The 13,730-nt window shown below is 45.6% G+C and overlaps 1 protein-coding gene across 1 annotated transcript in view; it reads right to left on the bottom strand.

Annotated features, from left to right (window-relative positions):
* Positions 1–9,171: 9,171 nt before the first annotated feature.
* Positions 9,172–13,730, bottom strand: part of EDARADD (EDAR associated death domain) — a 31,113-nt gene continuing 26,554 nt past the window's right edge. The window contains exon 6 of the mRNA XM_019549829.1: positions 9,172–12,016. Coding sequence (XP_019405374.1) covers positions 11,640–12,016 — 377 coding nt within the window. The 3' untranslated portion in view covers positions 9,172–11,639. The remainder of the gene's footprint in view (positions 12,017–13,730) is intronic.

The following is a 13,730-nucleotide window of genomic DNA, read 5'->3' on the forward strand; positions in this document are numbered from 1 at the left end:
GCAGAGCTCATTTTTTATTTTATAAAGAAGAGTATACGACCCTAAACTCAGAATATTATTCGGGGCTCTGAATCCCAGTGGCTGAAGAGACCTCCACGCCCGCCTTAGGTATACAAGCTTCAAAAGGGCTGGGAAATTTCACACCCCGCCCCTGGTCTCCAGCACTGTCTATAGAAAGCATGGGTAGCCCAGCACAAAGATTTTTTAGATGGCCCTTCTGTGGTGCCTCGTTCCTCACGCATCTAGATGGAGAACCAGCATCAGAGAGTTTTGATTGTACTCTCTTGGCCAGGGGCCCAACTCCTTTATTTGATCATCCTACCGTCAATGTGTAGGTTATTTATTCTGAGCGTTATAGCAGTGGGATCTTATTCCAAGTGACTAAGATACTGCTCCTTTTTTAAAGATCTCTGAACTATAAAACTCTCTCAAAATGCACACCTCTCTTTTCCTACTGAAGCCATTGTATAATCTTATTCTTTGCTTTCCCTTTTTAACTAACCATAGGTGGTTAAGATCAGCCTTTTTTGTGTGTAGTAGCACCATTCAACCCCAACAGGATCCAGGCTGTCTTGTATCAAACCTATAACAAAAGACAATCACGCATCTTCCAGCCTAAGCAGACTAGTGGTGCCCAACTTTTTGGCCCCGTGGGCTAGATAAGCAGTGCCAACTTGGGCTACAGGGCCCCATCCCTCTACTCAAGGCTTAGATATTTGCCAGCAGGGGAGCCATGACAATGTTAATTGCCATGGTTCCCCTGCTGCCAAATATCCAGACAGCATGGGGAGCTATGTACCTCCTCCTGTCCTGGGTGACATGCCTCTGTGAGTCAGATTTGGCCTGCGGACTGGGGTTGAGCACTCCTGAAATTGATTGTAGACGGAAAATAGCAATATCCCCATTTCGCACAAAAAGACTGAGCAATCTGCTCCAGCTAATAAAATAAGTTTGTGGTGAAGTTAAATAAACTGTAACCCTAGGACCTACAGTCCAGTACCTTACAGACAAGAACATCCTTTCTTGCAATTATTTCATTCTATTTAATTTCCATTTGTTGTGGGAGTACGTAGGTACAAAAATATATATACTATTTAGGTAATTCATTCAAAAAAGGCTCTCAATTTTCCTACTGAAAAGACTGCATTTTACCAAAAGGTGTTATAGGTTGTCTGGTAATCAGTCCTGTGGGATAAGGTTTGAAAACATTTAAATAAGAGGGTTAGAGGATTGTTTTGCCATAATGGTCAAGGATTTTTTTCCTGATAACTTTTATTGAACTAACTCTACCGTTGGCCCAATAAAAGAAATCACCAAAAGAAAAAAAAAAAAAGAAAAAACAAAAATCCTTGCCTCTTTCAACAAGGAATTAAAGTTTTATCTCAATCACTCAGAAATCTATTTTGGATAGGCCATTCATGGGCTAATGAATAAACCCAGTAGTTTGGCTGGGCATGGACCAACTTTCCCAAGCCAACCAACATCAGGAGAATCGGGCATTATTCAGCATATTGGGCATTAATCAGCATGGCTGGCAAGAAAAATAATATGCCCCTTTCCTTCTGCCTGCCTTACTGGGTGCATAAACATGCATTTTTCATTCTGTATTATAACCCATGTGTGGTTTATATGAACTAATCTATCATGCCAAGCATCCCTCCTTCAAACCATGAGCAATTTTTTGCATCCAAATTGGAGAACAGATCATTTTTGTAGTTATGAAAAGCGTTTGATAGTTTTAATACCATATGAAGGATATACAGAACACTTGCCTATGACAATATGAATTCTATGGCTTTATTTCTGGGTTCCTTATGGAGAACATGAAGACAAAACCTTTGTTCCGTGTGGTTACAAACAAACAAGCTGTTTTTCCACATATGTCTATAGAGAAAGGACCAGTCACTCTACCTACAACTTTTATTTCCACATTTGTGGGTTTTCAAGTTAAGCCTCTCTCCTCCCCCTCCCTCCAATCTTACATAGTTTGTAGTCCTCCCATTGCCTTGCCTCTCAACTGAAGAATACTTGTAAAACCATCATCAGCTATTTAACAGGCTAGAATCCTAGGAAAAGGTTAAAAAGAAAGGTTTATTATTGTCCTGCTTGTTCTATTTTTACAGAATCTGCTCTACTTGTCAGACATTTGAGAGATTTGTAGGGCTCTCCTTCCCACCGGGTTTGAACAGCTCAATCAAGCTGTGCACATCCTCAGTGCTCCTCTGAAGTAGGAAATCCTCATTTCACCTTTGGGAAGCTAAGGCTTAGAGAAGTTAAGGACCAAATCTCTAAAGGCACAGTACACTTAGCACAGCATACCCCCTGCAAGGTGCACTGTGCTGACCTGCCCTTAGAGGGCTGGTGAGCAGGAGTATGGCTAGGAGCCAAGTTGGCTAGGTACCTGCCCAGGTTACCTTCTGTTAGGGGCAGGGCATGTGGTCCAAACTATGAGCAGCCAGGGTCCCACTGGGCCTGCCAGCTCCTGCCTACCTGCAATCTGGGTTCCCCATGCTCCCTGTCAGCCCAGATTAGGCCATCTCCTTACTTCTCCCCACCCCATCTCCAGGGCTACCCCCTGTCTCGGCCAGCCCTTATGCTCACTCCTGCCTCCCATAGCCCTTGACTTACCTGCACTGTGGGTACTGTCCCAAGGGAACATGTAGGAAAGGGGAACCCAGGATGGGAAGGACAGGGGGAGAGTCCTGAGGGGCAGGGGGACACACAAGGGAGCCTAGAATAGGAGGGAAGAAGAAATTCTTACCTTTAGGTGCTCCCCCAGCTGCCCCCACTGTCACTGTGGGGCAAGATAGAGCAGTTGGGAGCGGTGCCTCTCCTAGCTCTTCAGAGGGCCCTTGGTATACATTTCCCTTCTCCAGTGGGGAATTAACATGTTAAGTTAAGGTGTTACAGCATCCTTAGGCATGTAGCACAACTTAGGGAAGCACCTCATGAGTCCTAGTTTCTACAGCACCCTCTCCCTTATAGCTCACTATGGCAGTATTCACCCTGCCTCAGTTTCCCCTGCAGCTTCATTAGCCAGCACTTATCTGCAACAGGGTTTGGGGCTTGGCAACTTCCAGTAATCCTCTAGCTAACTCATGTGGAAATACCACTCCTTCCCCAGCACCTGAGTACCAAAATGAGTACTTGGCAGGCATCTTTAACGACTCTGGTATCAAGGCTCTGGCCAGTGCCGCTCTGCACCTGGCACCTACCCATTACTACTAGCTAGGTATAGCCTAGCCCTCTGACTGCAAGGAGGCCCTTCCAGGCAACTGTCCCCTTTCATAGCACAACCAGGCACAATTAACAAACTTAAGCAATTACCAACAAAACAAAAAGCTCCTCTCTTCCCCTACCAGGGCTTCCTTCTGTGCCATTGTCCCAGTGATGGCTGACATTATCTACCCTTTCATGCTGCAGTCTGCTTCTCCCCAAGCTGGATCCTTATTGGGAGTCTCTCTCTTTCAGCCACCTAACCAGAATTCAAAAATCTCCCTTCAGAATCAACCATTAAAAATAACCAACCAACTAAAAAACAAAATCCCAAACAACTTTTTCCAGTTCTTTAATCACTCAGCTCCTCCCCAGCTGAATCTGATACTTTATCTCAGCCACCTGACCCACCAAAAAATCAGGGCTAGCACAAACTGGGTCAGGCCTTTAAACAGGCCTACATTCATTGCTGTAGCTCTGCAGGCTTTTGTGAATAGAATATGGTACCAAGAGGGGTTTGTATATCTAGGACCTGTTCAGTTGCAATCAGTAGTATAACTAGGGTGGAACAAAGGGGGCACTTGCCCCTGGTGCTGAATATGAGGGGTAGTCAGGGTCCCTGGTGCCCAGAGCTTTTGCTGCAGCAGGGCCTTGCCCAGTATAGAAGCCAAGCAGCACAGTGCTGCACCAGGGAGTACACCTGGGTGGCAGGGGAGAGTAGAGCAAGCAAAATAACACAGCACCTCTCCACCACCTGCTGCCTTTGCAGCAGCTGGAGAAACTCTCTATTGCCACTGTGGAGGCAGCACTGCACCAAACAGCGTATCCTGGGGTAGGTTAAGGGTGAGTGGAAAGATCAGAAAAGCTCTCCTGCCCCCTCAGAGCCTTTGCAGAGGCAGGGGAAATCCTAGGCTGCCTCTTAGCTGAATAGTGCATCACAGCACCAAACTGTATATCTGGGGGTGGGGGCTGAGTGCCATAAACTTAATGGTGCTCCTCCCTCCCCAACCTCTCCAGTTTTCTGTGGTCAGCACACTCTCATTGGTGTACCTCCCCACACCCCAACAGATCAATGAGCTCACTACACCACTGGTTGCGAACATATATTTGATTCCTATATTTGTATCTGAAAACACCTCCAGACTGTATTTCAGCAGTGGACTAGATTAAACAGACTCTGTTTTATGCCTGCTTTTGGTCTTTCACATATTACTTTTTTATATAATTTCAAGGGCCCCATTTTTCACAGGTGAACTTGAAACTTTGTGGCATTACATGCTTGACATTTTGCATGGACATACTCTGGGAGGCACCTTTGGCAATGATCACTGTTGTGAAAAAGTCAAGAAGTAAAGAAAGACATGCACCGTTGTCTGGCCAAAACAAAGAAATGAGCATTGAGCACTGGTAGCTTCAAGAAGCCATTTCCCTCTGAAGTCTGGGAGCTAGCTGGCTGTGGCATAGGTGAAAGTGGCCACCGAAAGGCTGCTATCACTTAACACAGCAGGCGTTGAAAAACACTAAACTGAATGGATCCAAACACTTAAAACTTGAATGTTGTATTTAAGTAAATGAGTATGAGCTACTTACTCTTTCTTTTTTAATTATTTGAGGAATGATGGCATCCCAGAATAAATTACAAAAGCTAGGGGACTCATCTAATTTGTAACATGATCTCTTAACTTCTCAAAGGGTGTGTCCACACATGCAAGCTTGCAGTAGCTCAAATAGAGCAGTGCAAATTTGAGACGGGGCTTTTTGCCTCGGTGCACGTGCCCAGACATGCACTTTGGTGCGGGGCAAATTGTGCCACTTAAGGCAAAATAACCCTGCCTGGCTCCTCCCGGATCTGCAGCCAGGGGAAGCTAGAGCCAGGGGCCAGCACCTGTGCAGTCCCCAGCAGTATAAAAAGCTGCCCTGTCCTGGCCCCATCAGTACAAAAAGCTGCCCTGACAGGTAGTTCAGGGCTAGTCAGTCTCAGGAGCTTCTGGGGCCCAGCAAATTGGTACCTGGGGACACTACCCCTTGTGCCAGCTGGACTGCTGAAGCAGTCCTGAGAGTCCCCTACACCCACTACCCACTGCAGTAGTCTGGCAGTAGGGGCTGCTGCCTGGCTGTGACCTCCTGCACACCTGCCAGACCTGGATGGGGGCTGCACAGCTAGTAGAGCCATGCCCCTCTGGGCCAGCTGCCAGTGGGCTGTGAGTTAGTCTTTGTGTGGCTCTACTGCAATGTGTGCCCATGCCCAGCCATCTGGGTAGCTATCCCAGTGGGGTGGCCTGCTTTGAGCTGTCAAAGCATGTCCTCCTGGCCCCATTTGGCCAGGAGGTCAGCCACAGCCAGCTGAGTCCAAGGTGCCAGCTCTGAGCAGGCTCCTCTGACAGGGTCCTGCCACTGGCCTCCCTAGCAGGAATTCTGGTGGAAAAATGAAAAATCCCAGATAAAAAAATCCCAGTCATTCTGTAAAATACCCCAAAATCCATGTTCCTCCACAATTAAAACAAAAGACCACTATATATATAGAGAGAGAGAGAGAGAGTGAGAGATAGTGATCAGTTGAGCAATGTTTTATTGATATATCTACTGTGATAAAGCAATTTGGAAAGCTACCAGTGTCTCTATTATCATAATAAAATGAATTCTAAATACGTTTCATGAATTCATGAATACATGAATATATGTTTTGCTGCCCCCCACAAGGGGTATGGCTCCCCCTTGGGGTTACAGCCCCCCCACAGGGGCTACCACCCCTCTGCAGGGCCCATGTGCCCCACCCCCACTTGCTTCTTGTCAAGGTATTTAGCAGAATTTGCAGATTTGCTGGAATGCAACAGGGCTGTGCTGTGAGTGCTTCTGCTATGGCCTACGAATGTGTGACCTCTGGGCTGTCAACTATGTGCCTTAGTGCCTATGCCACCCCAACCCCAACCCCTACAAAAAGGACTGATCATTTCCAAAGTTAAATGATAGATGAGGAAATAATGAGATCCCAGTAGCTCACCTAGCACCTAAAATTTGGTGGGTATACGGGAGAAGGAGAAGGACATCATGGAATCAGATTTGAGACTTCTAGGTTTGTAAAATATCTAGACCAGGTTTAGAAACTGTCCCAGGAGAAGTAATACAGGACACTTACCTGCAGCTAGGGACGGAGCGCATGTGGAGTGGAGAGAGGAACCCACGCGGCTCGTCAGCCGCCTCTTTGTACAGCCACGGCTGGCCGGTGACGTCAGTGTCAGACACCAGCCGGTGAAAATAAAAATGGCAGCCACTGTTGCAGAGGGGGCAGATAGCCAGAAGACCAAGCTGCAGCTGATGGCGGCAGTGGAGTGTGCTCTGTGGACCGACACCGAGGAGACCAGCGAGCCGGAAGTAACATTGACTGGGGAGAGGAGCACCAAATCGAAGACCCCCGCTAAACAGTGAAGGAGCAACTGGCTGGCTGAGTGAGGGAAAGCAGAAGCAGCCCCTACAGCACAGCAGGATTCAGGTGGGAGTGCCAGGATGGTGGGGTGCGGAGAACGAAACGCCAAGGGGCAAAGACCTGGAGACAGCCCTGAAGGGGATTGCAATTGGGGTGGGGATCGCCGCTGGGGCCTGAGATGTTAAACGTTGGATTGGAGCTAGTCCGGGGAGCAACAAACAGAGCGTAGAGTCATTCCTCCCCTTTAAGAGTCCAGGGATGGGGAATAGGTGGCGAGTTGGTGGAGGTGCATTTGTTTCATTTCGGACTACCCCGAGCTAGGGGGACAGAGTCTATAGGGGTATGCCCTCGTGGTGGGGCCACAGGGAAGCCTTGGTAGGGGTGTCATGGGGCGAGGACCTACGAGCGGCTGTGATCTCTCCTAGCTCCCCCTACCATGCCAAGTGGGTGTCCATGCTCCCTCGTTCTCACCCGCCACGTCTTTGATGATAAATGTATTAAGGGAGGCTGCCTTTTGCTCCCTTGGACACGGTACCCCGATGTATCCCAGTTTGTGTCCCATCTTAGCGGACCCTGTGCATTAAAGCCTCAAGGGCTACGCGTGGCTCCTACCACCCTTAACGCTACGCTCCAAGCCTCTCAGATGTACCGGACGTTGTCTTGTCAAATCCCTTACAGCGCCTTCACGGCGCCCCCTTGCTTGCCTTACTATAGCCCGCGCCCTCGTGGGCCCCCTTTGGGCTCGTCTCAGTTGCCCCCACTGGGGCGTTTCTCCGTGCCCCCCGCGGATGCTGTCTGGCCTTTCTCATGGCCATGCCCACACCAGGGCTCCCTCTTACAATCCCGCCCGCACTGGGCTCCTCACAATCAGGGCGTAGGTGGCTGTAGCTGTGCCTGGCCCCCAGATTCCCCTCTCGGGTCTTAAGTGAGTGCCCTTCCCAGGCTTCTAGTTGGTGCGCTGTCCCTGGGGCTCCTAGTTCTGTGTGCCCTCCCTGGGGCTTAATGCAAGCACCCTCTGGGCTTCATGTCAGGGCCCACTCTGGTGCTCCTCACAATCCTGTGTGCCCTCCCTGGGGCTTCTATTCCTGTGCGCCCTCCCTGGGGCTTAACACAAGCACCCTCTGGGCTTCCCGCTGGTGCCCACTCTGGCGCTCCTCACAATTGGGGCTCAGGTGGTCGTAGCCGTGCCTGGCCCCTAAATCTCCTCCTTGGGTCTACAATTCCTATACAGCTCAGGCGGCCTCAGCCTTACCTGGCCTGCAATGCATTGTGCCCCTTCTCAGGGCTCTGGGGTCAGTGCACCCCTAGATGCGGTGCCCTCTCTGGCACCGGGATCCCCACACCACTGTGGAGCCCCTAATGAGGCCTCCTCCAACCCCTACAGCCTCACCCGGTCCTCCGGTATAACAACAAAGCAAAACCATAAGCCTCAAATCAAGAACTAAGCCACCTGGCTAAACATAAACTCTAAGCCCTCTGGCTACTCATCAATCAAATCCCCTACCCAGGCTTTCTCCTCCCAGTATCCTCAAGCCGAAGCTATTCAGACCATCAAGCTACCTACTCCAGCAGAGCTCCTTCTCCCTTCGATGTTAGCGGGGAACTGCCTGCTTGGCCCCAGCCTAAGCTGTTTATATAGTCCAGGCCCTGCCCCCTTTCAGTCAGGTGACCGAACTGTGGTTGCCCCGGCAACTGGCACCTGTACCATTTCCTAGGAGCAGGGCACTTCAGTGCACTGCGACAAGGGGCAATAGTGGGGAAGGTTCCCCACGGGACAGGATTAAGACGTGAAGCATCACAGGAGCTAGCTGAGCCTCCCGCTATTGGCTTTGGGACGCAGAGCGGTGGACGTGATCTGCGGGGAAGGCCCCAGATACCAGTGAGGTGGTCCACCGAAGGTGGCGTGAGGCCAGGGTGTAGGGGTGACGGAGCCCAGTGAGCAACCATCGGGCCTAGCCCGGGCCACCAAGGGACCTGCTAACTAATCCCGCCTACTGAGGAACACCAAGATGTGGCAGGCAAGAACAGGGTTGGCGATGCGGGAGAAAAGAACTACCCCGAAGACAAACCAACTTGGAAGGGGTGGGACATCCACCAAGCGACCAGAGTCGCCCGAGAGCGGCTAGTTGAACCCTGGCAGTCACAGAAACTAATTACTAATACAGGAAAAACTCAGCCTGTGGATAGTTCACACCTCACTAGTTCTCACGTAGAAAAGTCTGCAAATCTCCACCCTTATCATAATTATCTCATCTTTCATGAGAGAAAAGAAAAGGTGGTGCTTGAGAATCTTTCAGTGGCAATGAATGCTGATGAAAATACGACAATATGCTTTGCAAGCATAGGTAGCATAAGCTCCACACATTTGATCTAAGTATTTGCGTATAACACTACTTTGCTGATATTTTAGTGCTGCCCCAAGATTGCTGTGTTTGAATATATCAATACCATTTATTTATAAATGTATCATTTTTCTTTTTTTTTAAATAGCCTTTTTATTGGCCCAGGAAATGAAAACAACTACAGTGAAAACAACTACAAACAGTTAGCATTTATATTTCTTCTACTAACACAGTATACAATTATATTAAACAATGAGAGACAGATCAGACATTCAGACCAACATCTTGTAAACATGGATATACAAAGTACGAAAATATCTGACTTATCTAACCCAATTCATGCCATATCAAGAATAAAAATATTCAACAAGTCATATTACTTTGAATATACTAAAAATGAGCAACCATAAGTTTAATAAAATGTTTAAGACTAATGTCTTCCAACTGAGATGGCTAAAAGTTTAGTCTATATTTGGGCTCTCAAAAATACTTCACTCTTCAAATGTGATGAACTCTTAGAGCTCACATTGACTTCAGTGAGAGCTGAAAGGGCTCAAGAACATAAGATGGCTAGAAAATAATTTTTGATGACAATGAAGAAAACAGTTTACATTATCAGCAAAAAATTAAAAGGTGAAACATGAAGTACTGCAACAGTATTTCAAATTCAAACTATCTTGCATTTGTGCAAATAATGTTTGGCAAATAATCTTTTCAAACATTGTTAGACCATATCCTGTACTTTAACCCACTTTCCATCAAAAAGAAAGAAAGTTTCAACAGAAATTTTTCCACTGTCCCCACTCAAACCATCTAGAATTCAGGACCATTTTTTGTTTTGTAACACAACAATAGGAGCCAGAGGTCAAGCTCTCAACATTATTGTAGTCAAAGTGATAATGCTATCTTATATAGGCCATGGAACCAGTCCTTTGCTTTGAAAATATTGGCCTTTATCTCAAGCTGCTCACTAGACGTCCCCACTGATATAAAATATATACATGTAACAGAGGTCCCTTTTGATTTTGTTGAACTCAGAAACTCAATGCACAACCCCACTTTTGGCTTCACTCACCTTTGTCACTTAAGTTTTGTGGTCATTCCTAATTCATGAAACTAAATGGTGCATGCAGTCCATTCTAGTTTCATCCTGTCTCTTGGTGCTGTGTACACCATTGTTTTGGTATATACACTTATGTACATATTGTACTTACCCAAGTTGCTTTAGTTCATATAGAAAAGGCAGTGTCTAAAAATATCGTAATAGTATGACTAAAAAAGTAATTGACATCTCATTCTTGTAGCATTATAACATATGTATGCTTTATAAAAACCTGCTGTAACATTGATTTTCAAATTTCTTTTAAAATATGTTATACCATATTCTATACAGAGCTGTAGGAAAAAGACCAAATTCAGTTACGGTGATTATTTCTAAAATGCATGTAATATCTAATCAATGCATCTTTCAGCCACTTGGATTACAACCCCTGAGCCAACTGGTAAGTCCCAAACCCACATAAACCCTAGAATAGCCATCTGTTGGCTCTCACTGTTGATGAAATTCCATGAAGTGATGCATACATTTTGTACTGCTTCTCTGCCTAACAGTGAATTTATCTGTGTGAGACAGGAAATGGGTCAGCCCACAGAACTGTTTAGAAAACTTGAAGAAAAACCACAACCTTTGAGCAGGAAAGTCATAGTCAGTACTGAGGACACCCTGACTGATACTTTAACTATTCTCCCACACCCAAACTGAGAGACATTTGAGATACGCATCTCTAGAAAGGAACATTTCCTTCAAAACACTGGGAATTCACTTTTAATTCAAAGCACTTTTGTCATTGCTCGGGTCTCCCCAACACCTGCAGGTCCTGGAAATTCTGTAAGTTAAGTGTGTGATGTCTTCCATAACCAATGTATAAATCTAATGGTGCTGATCTAGACAGCAACATTTCATGAGATATATTTTTTTTGTAATGAAAAAAATAAGTTTGAATTCTCTGTTTGGCATTCAAACATTATATTAATCTCAATATGGAAAAGTAAACTGATCTGGAAAAGAAAAAAAGTGTTTCCTCTACCAAAAATAATTTACATCCTTCTAGAAGATGTTTCTACTCTTTCTGATAGGGACAGAAAAATGACCATATACATATTATGTAGAACCTGATATCAAAAATAGAAGAAGGGTCACAAGTGAGGTCATGAAACAACAGTTTAAGGATTTTAGCTGCTGATCACAGCTTTCCAAAAGAGTAGTTGCATACAACTGGCATCTTTCTCATCAGTGTCACTCCTTCAAAGGTTCTAAGTTTCAGAGTAAAAGAACTGACAAACATTCTTTTACTCTCATGCTCTCATCCTGCTTGAAAATCTATGAGCAACAGCAAAGAGACTGAAGATGTCTGCAGATTCAGGAACATACCTATGCATAACTCAGTTCACATCTGGAAGCTTATCTTTGCAACCATAAGGGCTATGGACATATGTACACAGAATGCAAGCTTTATGTGCTATATAAGGAATTGGTACAGATGTCCTTACAGGAAAACTTTCAATTTAGTTATGGTGACTAATCAAGTTAATTTTTCTCTGCTTTAGATCTCAAAGTCCAAAAACTAAACCAATATAAGATATCAATTTTCTTTGACCTAGAGGTCATTCTGATATGTTCTACTCCTTCTTTTTGGCCATTCGTTCTCAACCCATTCCAGAAGCACTTTTACAACATCATTTCTTTGATAAAATTTACACAGATCTATCAATTGCTCTATAGTTCTGTCGCTATTCCGTAGCAAAAACTCCAAGGTAGGACTCTGGTGCTTCTGTTCCAGGAAACACAATTCATCATAAGTCATCCCCCATTTACTTGCCATATTTCTCCAGTTTTTCACTGTTGGGTGACATGGATCCAATTTTATTCTCATTTTGTACAGTAAGTCCTCATCATTAAGCAAGTCACTGATTGTTGGAGCACCGAACAAACATAAGGAGCAGGTGCCATTTTCTTTGCAAGATTTCTTCAGCTCTGCAGTCATAAACAAAGAAGTCAAAATCAGTTCTATTTCTTGACATGGATGTAAATACTTTCGTTTTGCAGCAGGTAACATTTAATGCACAGTGCTGAAAATATTACTGTATTTTCTCAATTCTAAGATGAGGTGTCATCCCCATCCCTCTTCCCCCTTCCTCATATACCGCTGGGGAGAAAGGCCCTCATCTTGAAATAGAGTTTGATGGGGCGGGAGGGGACAGGTGGTTGCAATGGCTCAGACTCCAGCCCCTACCCGAGGGGTCCTACAGTCCTTTCCCCTCCTCCTTACTCTCTGATCTCCCTGAGGAAATGGAATTGAGGAGCTAATTTGAAAACACAGACCTTGAAATAAATATACCTGTAGTCATTTGCATATAGGTGCCTGCTCCCCTTTCTTCCCACGCCACTTCTGCATCCCCATATCTCCGACTCCCCTGCAGCCCCTGCTTCCCTTTCCTGCCTACTCTTGTTCCACAGCCCACAGTACTGCTATGGGGCTGGTTTGGACTGGGACTGTGCGCCATGCTCAGTGCCCCAGGCTACAGCGTGGAGGGAGTCTGCCAGCATAGAGCAAAGATAACAGAGGGGACAAGGGAGAGCAGAGGCTGGAGAGGAGGGAAAAAGGAGAGAGGAGCAAAGGCTGGAGGGGAGAGGCAGGCAGAGGCTGGGGACAAAGGGCAGGAGGAGGAGCCAGGAGGGTGGGGAAGGAGGGCTGGAGGTTGCAGGAAGAGCAGACAGGGGGGCAAGCACAAGCACAGGGTAAGCTGCTTGACCTCTCTATACTACCTGCCCCCCTGCAGAGGTGGGGGTGATGAATTAAAGACAACCCTTCAATAATCAGTTTTTATACATGGAAAATTATAACAAATTTATACATTTTCTGTGCATAGAATCTAATTATTAGAAGGCCATCTTAAATTCAGGGCCATCTTAGATTTGAGTAAATATGGTATGTTGCTTAGAATTAGTTCTGAAATAATAATGAGGATTTAAAATGTCTTCTCCTATTGAAATAATTATAAAATACATGGAATCTTCTTGTTTTCCAAAGAGCACTAATTTTGAAAAAAATTCAAACTCATTTAATTTAAACCCCAGCATGGCAGTTGGGCTGTCGAAAGCCTGGTAGTTTCCAAAAAGAAAACTATGATGCTTTCTCCTTAGCCCGGCTGGGCTGTGCATGCAAGTGACCTTTATTATCATTTCCTGTAGATGAATGTCAGGATGAGGCTGGCAGATAGACATTTGCAAGGTTAGCATTTCCAAATTGCTGCCTTTATAATGTGGCAGAATTAGGAAAATATTAGGACAGTGTTATTTAGATAGATTCTCTCTGCTAACGGACATACACCCCATGCAAATATTTACTGTGTTACCCAATTTGAAAGTGAAATATTTTATGTTCCATGTGGGGAATTTATTTCAAATGTATCATATTTGTTCAAATATAAGATGACCCCCCATATATTAGATTCTACATACAGGAAATTTATCAATTTGTTATAATTTTCCATTTTTAAAATCTAATTATTGGAGGCCTGCCTTAAATTTGTCCCCTTCCCACTGCTACAGCATGGAAAATAAATCTGGGGGGGTCAAGTAGTCCCCTTGCCCACTGTCTCTCCAGGCTTGTCTTCCTGCAGTCCTTTCCCCTCCTCCTTACTCTCTTATCTCCCTGAGGAAATGGAACTGCAAATTTGAAGACAGA

The sequence above is a fragment of the Crocodylus porosus genome, unplaced genomic scaffold (genome assembly GCF_001723895.1).
Source record: "Crocodylus porosus isolate Cpor-Errol unplaced genomic scaffold, CroPor_comp1, whole genome shotgun sequence".
In the NCBI taxonomy this organism is placed as follows: domain Eukaryota; kingdom Metazoa; phylum Chordata; order Crocodylia; family Crocodylidae; genus Crocodylus; species Crocodylus porosus.